Source organism: Thermobia domestica, chromosome 2, assembly GCF_964235325.1.
Source record: "Thermobia domestica chromosome 2, izTheDome1.hap1.1, whole genome shotgun sequence".
Lineage (NCBI taxonomy): Eukaryota > Metazoa > Arthropoda > Insecta > Zygentoma > Lepismatidae > Thermobia > Thermobia domestica.
The window spans coordinates 353,938,808-353,955,382 of NC_137455.1; the positions used below are offsets into that span (position 1 = coordinate 353,938,808).

The window sequence follows — 16,575 nt, forward strand, 5'->3', positions numbered from 1 at the left end:
AATTAGTTTCTGTATGTTATATTGCATGTATGTGAAAACTTTTTACATTTTGTAAGATAAGTATATAAATCACTATAATATTACTAAGTTTTTAAATTCGTTATTAGATCAGTTTCTGTTTTATATATATATATATATATATATATATATATATATATATATATATATATATATATATATTCTCCTTTGCCATTGCAAAGTCGGTTAATTTTTTTTCTGAATATAATTCTGAATATATTAAAAATTTGTGTAACTCTGCTTATGTAATGGATCATTTCTTATTTTACGGATCGTATGTTATACATACATACTCTTAACAATTGTAGATTGTGAAAATATTAAAAAGTTCATTGTTAAAATAGATTGTGAATATTTTATTCGTTCATTTGCTACACAATTTCTGGTTATTTGTTTTTTTCGTGTTATTTATAACACTCGTTATTAAAATTGTTTCGTATCTTATTTTTTATATTCTCCTTTCTTATCTTTTATCGATCGCTTGATACACAAGCTCAGAGCAGCTGCGCTGCGAAACTTACAAAAATTTCTTATCTTTTACCGATTGCTTGGTACACAAACTAAGAGCAGCTACGCTGCGATTATTTTATTCGTTCGTGTTATTTAAAATAACACTCGTTTTTAAAATTGGAAACTCCTAAAAGCAGCTACGCTGTGAACTTGTAAATAATTCGTTTGCTATGCAAACTCTTTGTTAATTTTAATTTGATCGCTTCTCATTTTTTTTATTGGTTCGTATGCCAGAGCATACTCGTAAGAGCAGATACGCTGCAAACATTTAAATTCCTATTTTTTTTATTGGTTCGTATGCCAAAGCATACTCGCTAAAGCAGCTACGCTGTGATTATTTTATTTGTTCGTGTTATTTTATTTTATTGGATCATTTGCTTAGCAAATTCAAAAGAGAAACTTTGTTTCGAAAATACTAACTAAGCTCGTTTTTAAAATAAAAAGCTGAGATAAATTACATTCCGAAATATTAATTATTTATTCTCTCGTCTGTTACACAAACTCGTTTTTTTTAAAAAAAATTGTAAAGAGCAAATTTCATTTGAAAACTTGTAAATTAGTTGAACACTTCATGTGAATCTTTCGTTACATAAACTTTTCTTATTCAAGCTATGTTTGTTACACAAACTTTGAGGAACTGTTTTCAAAAAATCGCAAACTTGTCAATGTAAAATACTCATCAAACTTTTAAATACTTCAAAGTATTAGTAAAAATAAAAAAAATATAAACTCTTCTTATTCAAGCTATGCTTGTTACACAATCTTGTAAATAATTCAATGTAAAATACTCATCAAACTTTTAAATACTTCAAAGTATTAGTAAAAAAAAGTCACGATAGAAAGCATAAATGAGTTTCACCTTGTAAAATGTCAATGATACTTTTTACTTAGGAAAGTTTTTTTTATTAAATAAATAAAAATCAAGAAATGAAATTCGTATAAATTTATTTGGATATAAAGATATATATACAAACAAACAAGGATAAAAAAATATATATGTACAAACATAATAACACACACACAGCTATGAAAATAATATATACAGATTATATTATATACAAAAAGAAACCACTTTGCAGCGTTTCTATCTTTTTCTAATAAGATGTTCACTAGTCCTTCAATATAATTTGGGTTCTTTAATAAGTTGTCATAATTTTCATTAAATAAATGTTCATTTCTTTTGTTAGCAGGATGTGACTTCACATATTTTTCATACACTTTGTCTCGCACATTTTTGTTGCTCATAATTTTCCATGCTTCTGCTTCAAGAGTCAATATATCCGCAAGAAGGCACCGATGCCCCAACTGATTGAAATAATTTAGGGTGCAAGCCAGGCAAAGTAAAACTGTATTTGGTTCCCACTTTAAAATACTATCCTTAACACATGTTTCACTTATAAAGTCATTACTACATTTACACTTACACTGTTTCCTCTGCACACGCAAATCCAGTGGGACCTTTTGGGGTGAAAATGGATAGTCCAACGGTGAAACACTTGGTGATGGCGTGTTGGGTTTGCACTCTTCTATCTCACTCAATAACTTACAAATTTCTTCCTCCTCTTCCTCATTAAATAAATCGGGAGATGTTGGTCTTTCTTCTTCTTCTGCTTCTTCAGCAAGTGTCCACTTTATGGATGGAACTTGAAACTTCTGGTCTGGTGTTCCTGCTACTGGTATTGGTGAGGTTGTTCTTGATCCAACAGGGGATGTTGGAATTAGTCTTGGGTCTTCTCTTAAATCAATGATTTCTTCCTCTATAATAACATCTGGAGATGCTGGAGAAAAATAGCAAGTTTCTTCATCGATAAACAAGTCCGGAGATTCTCTATTGGATTTGAACTTTTTGTTGGGAGATTCAACAAACTCAAACGAAGAATCCCAATCTAACTCTTCGCACAAGTAAATTTCTCGCCGTACTTGACTCTGAATCGACTCCATGATGATACTATACCAGTCTTCTCTTCATACACAATATATAAGGAAAACTTTACCCATAACATCATATCACGTGATACTTTAAACATTTTTCAAACAGTCGTACCACGCCAATTAAAATATTTTCGCATGTACTTTTCCAATTCTCTATAAAATTTTATAAATATAGAAATAGAAAACATGTTCTCATATAATCTTTTAAAATATCAACATTTGGTATTTTCACTTTGGTAAAATCATTCCCCAATTTTACAACGGTATTCATAATGCGTACTATTTAATCATCTGTCATCTATGTGCAGATCTAGATAAATCACGTGTAAATAAATAGTTTACATGCTTTTAAAATAAAATCTGTTATTTACAACTTCTATTATTATTCATGTAAACAAAACATCGACCCTACATACACCAGCATATTGTACACGTAAAATAACGGATGCCAGAAACTATCTTTGTATTTGCATTCATTCATTCATTCATTATTATTACATTAATATAACAATCTTCTATTGCAATCATATTTAACATCCCTTCATGTTTCAACATGATCATCATTCAATAGGTGAATGTTCTTTTGCATTCGTGTTCAATGACCTCATATGTTCTACCATTCGTAATGTAAAACTTTCTTTGTATTCATTATTAACAAACTATCATAAAACTTGTTTTTTTATTAGTCTGTCTCCAACATGTGATGTTTATCTTCCGCGTCCCCAATCTTTCTTTTATGTTTTCGCCGACAATGTCTTTTGTTCACATCGCCAAAGTTATTTCTATTAGTTTGTCCCCAATTTGTGATGTTTATCTCCCACGTCCGCAATCTTTTTTTGTTCACCTACCGCGGCGCCAAAGTTATTTCTATCAGTCTGGCGGTATTCTGTAATGTTTACAAACGTGTCAACGGTCTTCCTTTGTATTTAAATTCAAGTTTTAGCAAGCACACATCATCACTCCTACCCAACCGGTTTTCCAAAAGCGCGCGAAAAGTTCAGTTCATGTCTTAAGTTCATCAGCAACAGACGTACAAAAACCACGCTCTGTATATGTACCAACATAGTGTATCATACCGTACACGAGCTTTTACAACGTTCACCGAGTATAATCACACAGTATTCGAGTAATAATTACGATCCGACAAATTAAAAATTCCCGCATGAATAAATATTTCCCTCCCATCATACAGTGTTCACCTCCGATGCTAAGGGTCCCGGTTCGATCCCAATACGTATCACATAAACTTTTACACATTATAAGTGTTCTCACCTTCTTATTTTTAAAATATTTTCGAAATTATTTGTAGGTTCGCACTTTCTATATACTTTTAAGATCTTTCTTTGTAAAGCGATTTATTCTCTCACATATTGTTCGAACATCTTATTTTTAACAAATAAAACAATTTCCTACCACTTTATGAGATTTCATAGAAATCGAACCGTTAAATATATTAGGAGAATATCTTTTTATTCTCACATATTGTTCGAACATCTTAGATTGTTCAGAGTTTGCACAGCAAACAATTTATTAGGACAGTATCTTTTATTCTCTCTCACATATTGCTCGTGTAATATATTCAATATTATTATTATTATTAATTTAATCACTCATACGGATTATTAATTTAATCACTACTGCGAAAGTACGTGATACAGAATGACGTATCATCATATCAACAGATTTAATTCAAATCAAACCAATTCAAATTTCCATTATTATTTTTAAAAATAGCCAGTATAAAGTCTCTACAGACACGCATACAGACTCGAAAAAAGAGCACATGACCTTTCCATGTCAGCACAACTAAAAAAAGAAACATAAGAACTTTCCAAACACACGTAAGCAGGTCATCAAACCCTAATGACCTAACCCAACAGGCTGCCAACACAGCCCATTAAAGGACCATGTTAGAACATAATTATTACGTAAAGTACCGTTAACATTCTTCCTTTCGGGTGTAGAAGTTCGTCAATAACTACTCGGCAAAATTTCAGGGGTGGATTCCTTATGAGCAGACAAGCAAAAAGTTAATATGACCATATGTCGGGAAATGTATCGTTACAGAGTTACGACCACTGAGGCGTGTGATGCTGTGAAAGAGTCACATTGTGGTCACCTCAATGTGACTCAATTTAAACCTCAATAGCTCACACTCTAATTAAGGTAGTAAGATAATTTTGGTATCAATGTATTTCTGAAGGATGAAGCTTTCCGCCGATATGTACTTCATGTATGTGCGTGTTACCACGGTTGACGGGGGAGGAAAAATACCTGTTGTTTGTATCAGGATTTTGGGGATAGCATTCCTTCCCCCGTAGGGGTACACTTATAAAAATTGGTGTGTGAAACAATGAAGTAGTCCAATATATGCTAACACCCCTGCTTGTTGCTTCTAACACTGTCTTATCACATCCACAGCAGCATTGATGAAGAATGCCGCTATCAGAAGAAGGCGAGGAAACTCAAAATGCACACTTGACAAAAAGTCCGTAACTCGTTGTTCTTGCTGTTTCCTGTTGTTCAATGATATTCAGTCCTATTTATTCTTGTTTTAACTGTCAACTCATGTGGGAGACTGTTGTCCTTTCGTTTGATCTACTTTCAAAAGTCAGTGAACACTTACTCGCTGGAAACACTGACTGCAGAACAACGAGTACTTACGGACTTTTTGTCAAGTGTGCATTTTGATATTCCTCGCCTTCTGCTGATAGCGGCATTCTTCATCAGAGCTGCTGTGGCAGGCCCGTTGCCAGCCCAAAAATTTAGGAGGCGCCCGGTAGAAGTTAGGGGGGGCCGACCCAATCATGTTATACTTCATCACCATATTACAGTTCATTTGCAAGCCTACTGTGAAATTTTATGGGGGCCAACCAAAGTTTAGGGGGGCCCGGAACCCCTTGCCCCCCGTGGATACGGGCCTGTGCTGTGCCTGTGATAAGACAGTGTTACAACTAGAGGAAAGAAACGAGCTTGAGAACCGTGACTGGACTAACAATTCATCCTACTTTATTTTACGTCACAACAACGAATTTCTAGTTGAATTTGTGAAAAAAAAAAACACCTCCTAGAGTATGACGTCATTACTTAATACTTTGACCCCCTTCTGTTCAAAAACACAAAACGTGCTTTGTTGTGTGTGTTATGGTATACTAAAGGATTAACTATTCCCAAAATTTCAGATTTTTTTATCCAGGGCCATTGGAGATATTGTACAGCGAAACATGCCAAATTAACATAATTCTCCAACTTTACGATTTTTTTCAGGCCTTTAGAAGCAGCTACAGATCTGTAATTTTAATGTATTATCTTATGATCCCGGACTACATGCACACACAAATTCAGACCTCTACGTCAGTTGTTTCCTCTTCCCAAACATGTTTTCAATGTTCAAAAATGTTGCTATAGTAGGCCCTGATTTCACCCCCTTCAAGTGGTTTTAGGCAAAAATGTTAAGAGATCGAAGTTTTAGCTCTGCATTAGTTGGAGACGTCCAGCAATTTTCAATTTGGTAGGACAAATACATGCTGAGATATTCAAAACAACGTAAACGCCTAAAATCGAAAAAATGCAAATTGGCGGCAGCCGCTGCGTCGACATGGGATGTAAAAAATAATTAATTGTGGTTTTGAAGTACCCTGACATAGGATAAACATTCATAAAAAAAATAGATTTTTTTTTTTGAAAAGGTCGAGCGGCAATTTTTCTTTTTTCTCGATCACTTAGCGGATTGACCCTAGATGAAAGATATGAAAATTCCTAGGCAGGGACTTTAACTCGACCACATTTCACTTTCTTTCTTTCTTTCTTTTATTTTTGGCCTCAAGCAAGAGAATATTTTTGCTAAATTGTACAGAAGTTGAGCGTACCACCAATGGTTTGCATACCACAGTTTGAGAAACCATGGAGTACAATTTCCAGAATTTGTGAGAATAAATGAGTTCTGTGAAACAAGAAGTCGTCATATACCAAATTTTGTATCTGCAAAACTGGCAATTCTAAAGATAATGTAAAAATACCAGTAACAAAATTTCTCCTGCATACTGGGTCTCCTCTTTCTGCTATTTCTTATTGGACCCGTACATATGAAAGGTATAGATTTTTTTCTTAAGCGGAAATGTCCTTAATTACTCAATTTCCTGTCTTAAGGTCCAACGACTCAAAACAAGCAAAATTCTAACCTGCAATTTTACTAGCATCACGTTTACAAGATTCAAAAATAATTAATAATTAAGCGAGATCTCTTAATTGGCACTCAATTAACCGGCAATACCAAAATGACAACACTTTCGTATTTGTTGTCGATTTGCCTCGGGCTCTGGTAGTTAAGTCCAGAACAAATAGCATTCACTCAGTAGCTTACTGTAAGTGCTTGGCTATTCGAGGAAGCGTTTCCGATTCGTTACCTCCCGCAACGAAAGCGACCAAGGTGGCTGCTCGGTAATTTTACTCTCGCCAGAGTTATAAATAATACTGTGAGCCAGTCAGGGTTTCCAGGTCTTTTTTGCTAGGTTCAGGTGTATAATAGCAGAGTTCCAATACTCTGCACAGAGCATCTTCCAAGTAGCTGTTTCTTGCTAAAATTCCCTTGCCTGGCAACACTAAGTGAGCGGCTATTCGAAGCGTTCGCAACAAGTTTTTATTTCTCATGAGTACGCTTGGAATAGGTTGACATGTGCTTAAATGTAGGTGGCTAATCACAATGCTCTGCAAAAGCGAGAGCAATAAAAACGTTCAGAAAACGTCGGGTCGAGCGTATTTGGTGCGTTTCGGAACAATAGACCGCCTGCTGTTTAAAATACATCTAAAGGAAGGGGGAAAAAAAGGAAAGACGTGTTGCCAGGCAAGGGAATTTTAACAAGAAAGAGCTCGTTGGAAGATGCTTTGTACAGAGTATTGGATCTCCGTTATTATAGACCTGGACCTGGCAAAAAAGACCTGGAAACCCTGACTAGCTTACAGTATGGTTTATAACTCTAGCGAAAGTAAAATTAGCTAGTAGCCAAATAGGTCGCGTTCGCTGCGGGGGGGGGGGGAGTAACGCACCGGAAACGCATTCTCGAATAGGCATACACTAAGCGGCTCATTGACTAAGACAGTCATATGGATTCTTTTTGCGTAATGTGATCGGAACTCTCGCCAACAAATTTAATTTGCAAATAGTTCAGTGTATGCTGCTATACTGAGTTTATATGAAGATATCTTACACTGTTTGTTCACATGGTGCCGCTATTGTTACTCCTGCAAAACGCAAAAGAAATGTTTTCCCACTTAAATTAAAACTTAAACTGCAGAAGAAAATGAAGGGAGGAGTCAGCAGATCGAAATAGATGGATATATATAAAATTAGAAGATATACAGTATATATCCATTAAAATCTAGTATTCTATACCAGGGATGACCAATTACGGGCCCGTGGGCCGCATGCGGCCCGTGATGTCCTTTCGTGTGGCCGTCGAAAAGATAAATGTTAACTAATCTTTATATATTTTATTTGGTACATAACATTTTAAGTAGTTATAATGTAATGACTTGGACTAATACAAAAGTAAATGTGTATTTTAGGCGCGCGAACCAAAAATAGGTTAAGATTATTAAGTTAGTGTTTTGGGTACTATTTCTGTTCATGCTACAGCGTGAAAAATGAGCGGTTGTGAAATATTTTCAAACGTCAGTACTATTGAGTGAAGGTTTATGTTTTTACTTTCGATTTAAAACATTTCTTTTCTATTTCTTACATATGTTTTCATGCTTGAGAAATTATCCAAGATGTTTTCATCCAACCTTGAAAGTGTAAAGATATCTCGTTTTAGGGATCTCGTCATTGAGAATCTGGCAACTCTGTGTCTGAGACTGATGCATTATATCAGCATACTTCAGAATTGCGAGATGTTTCCTCAATAATTACATTATTTTGAGTTGTCTTTTGAGTTAGTGTCACTTCAGTATGATTAAGAACGGGAAGGTTAGTGATGACTAAGGACCGGATTTTAAGGTGCAAATATGTGGTAGGAAAAAAGGAATAAAAGGGGCTGAAACATCATTCAAAAAGGTGCAAAAAAGGTGCTAATAGGATATCCTTATTAAGTGCTATAGTATACAGTTACATAAACATTCTTTATTCATTACACCAATAAATAGTGTTAAAGTCTTGACTTTAAACATTGAACATAAATTGCAAAATTGTTTTATTTAATCCCAAACTTGTACAACATTCAACATTCTTGTAATAAAATTGTGGTTAAAGCCAACTTGGTATTTTAAAAAAGAAAACTTTAATTTATCAATATTGTGGCTAGAGAAACCGTCACATACTACTGGGTCTTCAGAAACTGGTTATACACAACATTTCTATATTTTCAAATGCTAGTCCCTGTCGCTTGGAGCCCAGGAGATCCTTGTATGTGGAGAAACTTCGCTCGACGTCAACGGAAACTAGCGGTACACATCTTGTAAGCGCATGGACAGGAAGTTCAGTTGACGTTGCAAAGGTTTTTATGTCCGGATTGTTTCGCAAATCCAGCTCAAATTTATCACTAGAAGATCCGCCAAGATTGTGTCTAAATTTATGGAATGTTATGGGTAAACTAGATTGAAAATAAAACATATTGCTCTGTCCAAATTTTTAAAAAAGGAGAGAGAAAAGGGACAATAAAGGTGCTGAAGGCTAAAAGAAGTAAGAAAAAGGGAAATTTTATGAATCTAGCGGAAAAGGTGCAACATTCACGAAAAAGGTGCAACAAAGTGCCTTCATTTTAGTTCGTTTTATATCCGGAGATACATATTTTGAACTTTAGTTGTTGATAGCAACTACATTTTTAGAAAAGGTGCTGCACCTTAAAATCCGCTCTCTAGTGATGAAAACTAAAAGTTTCAAGATAAGTGGGAAAGTAAATTTCTCTACATGAACAATCAAGATACTGTAACTACAATATCTTGTGAGTTTACAAGGTTTCCCGTGTCACAAAAAATGCCCCGCAAATTTGACAATTTCTGAGGTAACATGTCATGAGTGTATACTATAAACGTAAAGCGAAGTATCATATGTAGTTGCAATTTGCGACATAGAAATTTCTATGATGTGGCCCCTTAGCCATCAATGTTCTATACAGTATATATTCAATCATCGGGTAAAATCTTGTGTTCGGAAATGGCGAAATACCGTTGTTACGAGATCTTACCGAATATATTTACGAGTTTCCAGACACACCAGGCTTTCGATTCTAAAAAAGGAAAATTTTTTGACACAATTGAAAGCATTGAATCTTGTATACCAAATAAACCGTTAACTGCATTAAACGCTTTCTGACTAACGTACTATAGAACTTACCTGAGTTTCCACCAATGGGAGTTAAATTCGTCCACAGTGACTTTTTCCCTAAAGATATCCCAGCGCCAAAGATCCACAACGTAGGCGTATGGAAGAAGGGCCACCTTGTTTAACGCCATAAAATATAAGAAATTGATATCTGTCTGGTAATCGTTTGAAAATTTTTCTCCTTTCAACTTCTGTAAATGTCTTGGCGACAACGAAGAAAGAGCTAACAAATCTCCGATAGCTTCATGAAAGCCTATGAGACACAAGAGACAATTACCATTAACATTTTTTTTTTGCGCCCGAAAGAGATTACCGCGAGCGCACATTTACCCTTCATTTTCTTGTGCCCTCACGTATCTATGTATGAATCCAACATTGCATTATTATTATTATTATTATTATTATTATTATTATTATTATTATTATTATTATTATTATTATTATTATTATTATTATTATTATTACAAAATGATCCCATCAGCATCGACGACCTTCTGCCAACGTTCTGGAAGGCCAAAGATTCCATCGCGATAGAACCTGATGGGCCGTGAAGCGAAGAAGGTATCAAGTGCATTTTGCACCTCCACTAGGAATTTGAACTGGCGTCCTCTAAGGTGATTTTCAAAGGAATGGAACAGATGATAATCAGACGGTACAATGTCCGGGGAATGTGGGAAATGCAATAGTGTTTCCCATTCAAGGCGTAGAATGATGTTCCGGGTCATACTAGCCACGTGGGGCTTAGCGTTGTCCTGTAACAGGAGCACCTCTTTACGGAGGTTCGCTAGTTCTTTTCCAGGACTTATAAATTTGTGGTGGACAACATCATCTCCATATGTCCTCTTTAGGTTCTCCCGTTTTGTCCCGCATTCTCATTCCTTCAAATGATCATGTTTGGTTCCGGTTCGCTCGACTTGGCTACGGACCTGGCCTGTTACGTTGTTAATTGAGTTGGTTGGCAAATTGTCGGCAAAGCAATACAACAACGTAGGCTCAACGTTGGCAATTGGTTGTCCCGCCGTTTCTCACTATTGAGCCTACTGGTGTGCTGCTCGGGTTGTACAATGTTAAAATTATTGTTAGATTACAAAACACTGAGGCTATCTGTCAGTTAAATAACAGATTACACAGCCACATACAAAAAATAAAAGCACCGAACCCCCAATGCACGGATTCGATGTATTTTGTTATACAGAATCCAAATTTCCAAACCCCAGGAGGATTGACCGTGTCAATTGTATTTTATGGACGAAAATTATGTCCTTCCTATCAAAAATCACTCAAATTTTTCGCCCATAAAAAAAGATTAATACGGTCAATCATCCTGGGGGGGCTGAAATTTGGATTCTGTGTAACAGAATACATTGAATCCATGCCCTGGGGTTCGCTGTACAGAACTTTTGTGTGAGTGTGTATGTATGTGTATAGTGTGTTACGTGTAACCTCCCTATCGAAAGCAGCTCAAGTTTTTCACCTATAACAAAAAATTGACACGGTCGATGGTCCTGGGATTTCGAAATCTGGATTCTGTGTAACCAAATACATGAAATCCATACGGTGGGCTCCGGTGCACAGAACTCTTATTTGTTTGTGTGTCTGTGTATTTATGTTATTAATTAAAAAAACGCTACTTTGCACGTTAATAACCTCAGTTTAATAATACAGTAGACATCCGTTAGCCTGGCATCCAACAGTTCGGAATACCCGATAGTCCAATCTCTACATGGTAGAGTTGTTTTCATTGTTTTTTTTCAATATATTGTTGACCTGAAATAGTAGTAATTCTGTATCAGTCTAAATTTTTAAAAATGTAGAATTAAAATTAAGTTTTGGTTGTATTTGAGTTAAAATGATTATACTATATATAGTTCCTGGTAAACAATGTTTGTTGCTAGACATCATGTTATAGCTGCATTCAATCTACGATTTACGTTTAGTGATCGCGGAAGGTACTGGCCAATAATACGACATTGGCCAAGTCCTGAATGTGCCGGATTATCGGAGGTCTACTGTAATACGGAATACGACGAAGAAATAAGTTCGCTTATAATACGTATATTTGAAGTAAACCTAGTTCTAATAGTGTACCTGGATTTGCCCCATTTCTGAATACAAACGGTTGATTTTTATACGACATAAAATATTGTATGTGTCCCATTTCATGGTGAATAGTTAAAAGGTCATCCATTCCAGGCTTTGTGCACATTTTGATCCTAAAATAAAAAGAACAGGTGTAAATTACGAAAAGGTAATGCTTTCTTCACTTACAACTTTTTCTTACATATATTTGAGTATGAAATGTACGTAGATCTTTAGAAAAATTTAGATGTTTGCGTTTGCCTTCAATGCTAACCCCATTCAAAACCATCATTATTTATCTCCGCTAACGATGTTAAGAGACGAGAAATAAGGTTTTCATGTCTCGTCTCATAAATGTTGTATAAGTTTCGTCTCGATTCTCTGAAAGTGCTAACCTCGTCTCTTTTTTTCATTTATGTACAAAATTTATATCCTGATATTTTTCTATATTTCTTCTAGAAGTTATCAAAAACCTTCCGCTTCACGAGAGGTCCAGGAAGAGTGTGATATAAGAACATTTAATCTATATTTATTATTGGAGTATATTGTATAACGACTTGCGTACCTTTTAAATGCTGATAAATGTTCTCTATTGTGCATGTAGAATTAATTTATTAATTTGCAGTGTTTATAGTATGAACTATTAGAATCCTAAAACAGTGGCTCAAGTCTAACAAGGAGAAACCAGACTTTGTAAATGAACTTTGGGACCGTCTTTCGCGAGGTAGTAGTGCACATTCAAAGTGTTAATATTACAAACTGGGAGAGCGCAATAGCCAGAAATAGCGGAGAAAAAGCTCTTCAAGTTTCCGACTGGGCTGCATATATGATACTACACGTAAAGTTATCAAGTAACGACGTGGCAGAGTGAAGAGCATCTATGACTCATGTGCAAAGATTTTCGGGTTTGATTTCGCTCGAGTCAACTGTTCTTTTGTTTCTTGCTTTAACCAATAAAGTAGTCATTTGTAGCTACAAGTAAACTATTAGTTCACCATATGTTTATAATGCATAAAACAATAGAATTGTTCAAATCAGTTGTAAAACCTTCCAATGCTCCATGTTAACTAGGAACAAAACGTAACCTATTTCGTAAATATATTGATATCACGAGTTATATTATGGTTACCACAACGTCGTGTAAAAATGTTCTTGACGCTTCGTGCATACACCTGTGGACAGTGTGCGAATTACAAGGGGAAAGAGGGGAAATCCCCTTTGGTAATACTGGATGTCAAGAGCATGTTTTACACAACGACTGTGATAACACTAATATAACTCGTGATATCAATATATTTACGGAGTAGGTTACATTCTGTTGCTAGTTAACACGGAGCATTGGAAGGTTTTACAACTGATTTGGACATTTCTACTGTTTTATACATTACAAACATTTGATGAATTAACATTTTACTTGTAGTCACAAATGACTACTTTATGGGTTAAAAGAAGAAAAATAAAAAAGTTGACTTGAGCGGGAATCGAACACGGGACTCTTTGCACGTGAGTCGTAGATACTCTTCACTCTGCCTCTTAATAACTTTACGCATCGTATCTTATATGCGTCGAGTCAAAAACTTTAAGACGCTTTCTGTCCACTATTTCTGGCTATTGCCGCTCTCCCAGTTTGTAATATTAACACTTTAAATGTGCACTACTACCTTGCGAAAGATGGTCCCGAAGTTCATTTACCAAAGTCTGCTTTCTCCTTGTAAGACTTGATTAAACTATTGTTCCTCATGGGACTCGTGAATTTCTCGTTTCTTCTCGTATCAAATTGAAGAAAATGCTTCTCGTCTTGTTTTCGATCGAGACAACAATTTCCTCTCATGGGCAACACTTATCACTATCACTATCATCATACATATGCTGTCATGCTCGTGATCAAGAGAGGGAGCAAACATGCATAAATAGATAGTCAGAGTCGGATTTAGGTTTTGTGGGGCCCCAAGCTGTTGAAGGTAATGGGGCGCTTTATGTGTCCAGATGAACATAGGCACCTTACATACAACAATGAAGAAACTAGAGTTAATTTAGAGAGCAGACTAGCAGAAGGAACCCCATTAATTACATGAACGTAGGCTACACAGCAGGAAGCACTGTTGCTACGTATATATGTTTTATTTTATTTTTTTAATTTTCTTGTATTTTAGAAATGTATATATCCAGTTTATCTTTAGATTTTGGGGCTCTCAAGAGAGCGGAACGGAACCCTAAGCTATAGCTTGTTTAGCTTATATGTAAATCCGGCACTGTAAATAGTATACATATACAGGCGCGGATGCAAGGGTGGCTATAGAGGCTATAGTCCCCCTTGACGCTCAGGTATACATTGGATAAAATGGGCTTCAATCCTGTTTACTCTGGATAAAGAGGCAAACTATGGTTTAGCTCCTCCCTTGATCATATCCTGGATCCACCACTGTATATATATATATATGTATGCATGTATATAATTTGTGTGTGTCTAGTATGTTGTACGATGGAAGCTGATGAAAGAGCTTTATAGCATATTATTCTTGATTTTTTGACAGGTAAGCAAAGAATATTTCGGGGATTAATCTATCCTAAAGATTATAATAATGTAGCTTATTTTTTTCTCTTGCATGTATATTCTCAGTCCTGCAGGAAGTTTTCATTTCTTTCTTGGAATAGATAAATGAAGACTTTGGTTCGACTTCTTCACAAATCTTTGTCGAAAGGTTGACTTTATCGCTACAAACACAAAATACTTCTTCTCATAGAGACCATCTACAAATACACTGTACTGCTGAAACAGAAACCATCAACCAAAGAGGTCATAAATTTTGCCATTCCTCGTGTTTGAAGTTCCCGTTCTTCACAATGATTTCCTTCCTCCCGCCCCTGTTAAGAAGTTCAAAGTAGGTTTTCAAAAGGACTGGCTCCCGGTGAGAAGGAAAGTGGGATGAGGAATGACTATAGTGCCATCTAGCAATTAGACGGTCAAGTACGTGAAGACGAAAAAATCTGATTTCTGATTTCTGTAGATTCAATGATGAAGGATATAATTTCTCATCGATTGTGTAATGAATGTATTTGGAAATAGCGAAAAAATAGTACAGTAGCGCACAAATACAAAGATAGTACTCCATTCTCAAAAAAGTCCGAAGTTTTTAGCTTTTTTCCTTACTGTAATAAAAACAGAAGACTTTTCCTTCTAATTTTGATCATTTTCTTATGGGAATTTGGATTATAATTATCTGTATTTATAAGAAGAAAATATCACGCACAGCGTTCAAATTGCACCTTTACAATGAGGTGCATCATATTGAGTGAGCTATTGAGCATTTTTGCGAAAGAACGAAATGAAACCATGATTTGCCTAAAAAATGGTTGAGATCCCATGTTAAATTGAACACCAATATTCCGGCCGCTGTGGCGCACTCCTTCTCCCTCTTAAGAAGATCCCATATAACAAAGTACTTCAGTAAATTTTCGTTTTTGCGCAAGAATTGTCCTCTTTAACATTGTCTATCAATTAGAGTTATCTCTTCTATTCCACACTTTTTCCAACATACCTCTAAACACGTCTCTCACAGTATAATATTTTCTAACACAATGTCATAATCAGATTATCTTCCTATTTTTACTTGTCTCCAAAACGCTATTCTCTCCTACTTTGCCAAATGCTTCCTTATTAGATTCCCATTTTACTCCGCTAATTTTCTCCCATTTTCCCTCACGCTCACATCTTGAAACCCTTTATCGTTTCTTATTGTGGATTATTACCTTTATGTAGTCCATGTTTCTAAGCTATGTTTTCATACTCTACACGAAAATTTGATGAGACTTTTTCATATAGTCTCTTTATTCAAATACCCAAAAATATGCTTTTCCTCTTCCTAAAGGCTTCTTTCTCATGTTTGATTTTATTTTTTCTTCTCAGACCATATCTTTACTAATAATACTACTTAGGTATCAAATCTAGTGACCTTCTCTAGCTTTAAGTAGTCATCTTCTGTACTTTGTAATCCATACAAACCTCTTCAATCTAAGCAACAACATTTGTCTTTTTGATGTTTAATTTCGTAATTTCCTATATTTTTCACAACACTTTCTCATGCTTTCTAACATTATAGTGATTTTCTGTTCCGATTCCGTTACAATATCCGCCAACACATTCTTTATACCTAGTATATTCACAAACTGTATAGACCTGATCCTTCTACCTAAAAATAAGTGTAGGCCGCTTTACTTTCGGGATATACCATGAACATTGACTTCGCCATTTATAGTGGTGATGTAAATAAATATCGTGATATGCTTTCCATTACTTCCACAAGTACTAATTCTTTAGAGACGAACAGGTCATATAAACACACACCCGATTGTTCTATTAAGGAAGGACGTGGCATATAAACACACACCTACTATTCTATTCAGGGAGGACGTGGCATATAAACACACATCCATCACTATTGAGGAAGGACGTGGCACATAAACACACATTTACAGTTCTATTCAAAAGGGCGCGACATTTATAAACACATCGACCATTCCGTCGAGAACGGACGTCGTATATAAACACAGCGGATGGTTCCATTGAGGGCTGGTGTGGCGTATAAACTCAACATCTGGGCGTAGAAGGCATACGCCTCTCTTGCCTTTAATCTGTCAAAAATAAGCCAGTCAACACTCAGTTATATATTTGAATAGCCAATATGGCGACTATTCTTTTCTCTCTGAAGATGGACTGG

General features: G+C 35.5%; 1 protein-coding gene across 1 annotated transcript in view; it reads right to left on the reverse strand.

Annotated features, from left to right (window-relative positions):
* Positions 1-16,575, reverse strand: part of LOC145679879 (angiotensin-converting enzyme-like) — a 63,784-nt gene that overhangs the window by 29,305 nt on the left and 17,904 nt on the right. Inside the window, exons 6-7 of the mRNA XM_081750388.1 lie at positions 11,867-11,991; positions 9,791-10,031 (exon numbers count right to left, since the gene is read on the reverse strand). Of these exons, the coding sequence (XP_081606514.1) occupies positions 9,791-10,031; positions 11,867-11,991 (366 nt within the window). The remainder of the gene's footprint in view (positions 1-9,790; positions 10,032-11,866; positions 11,992-16,575) is intronic.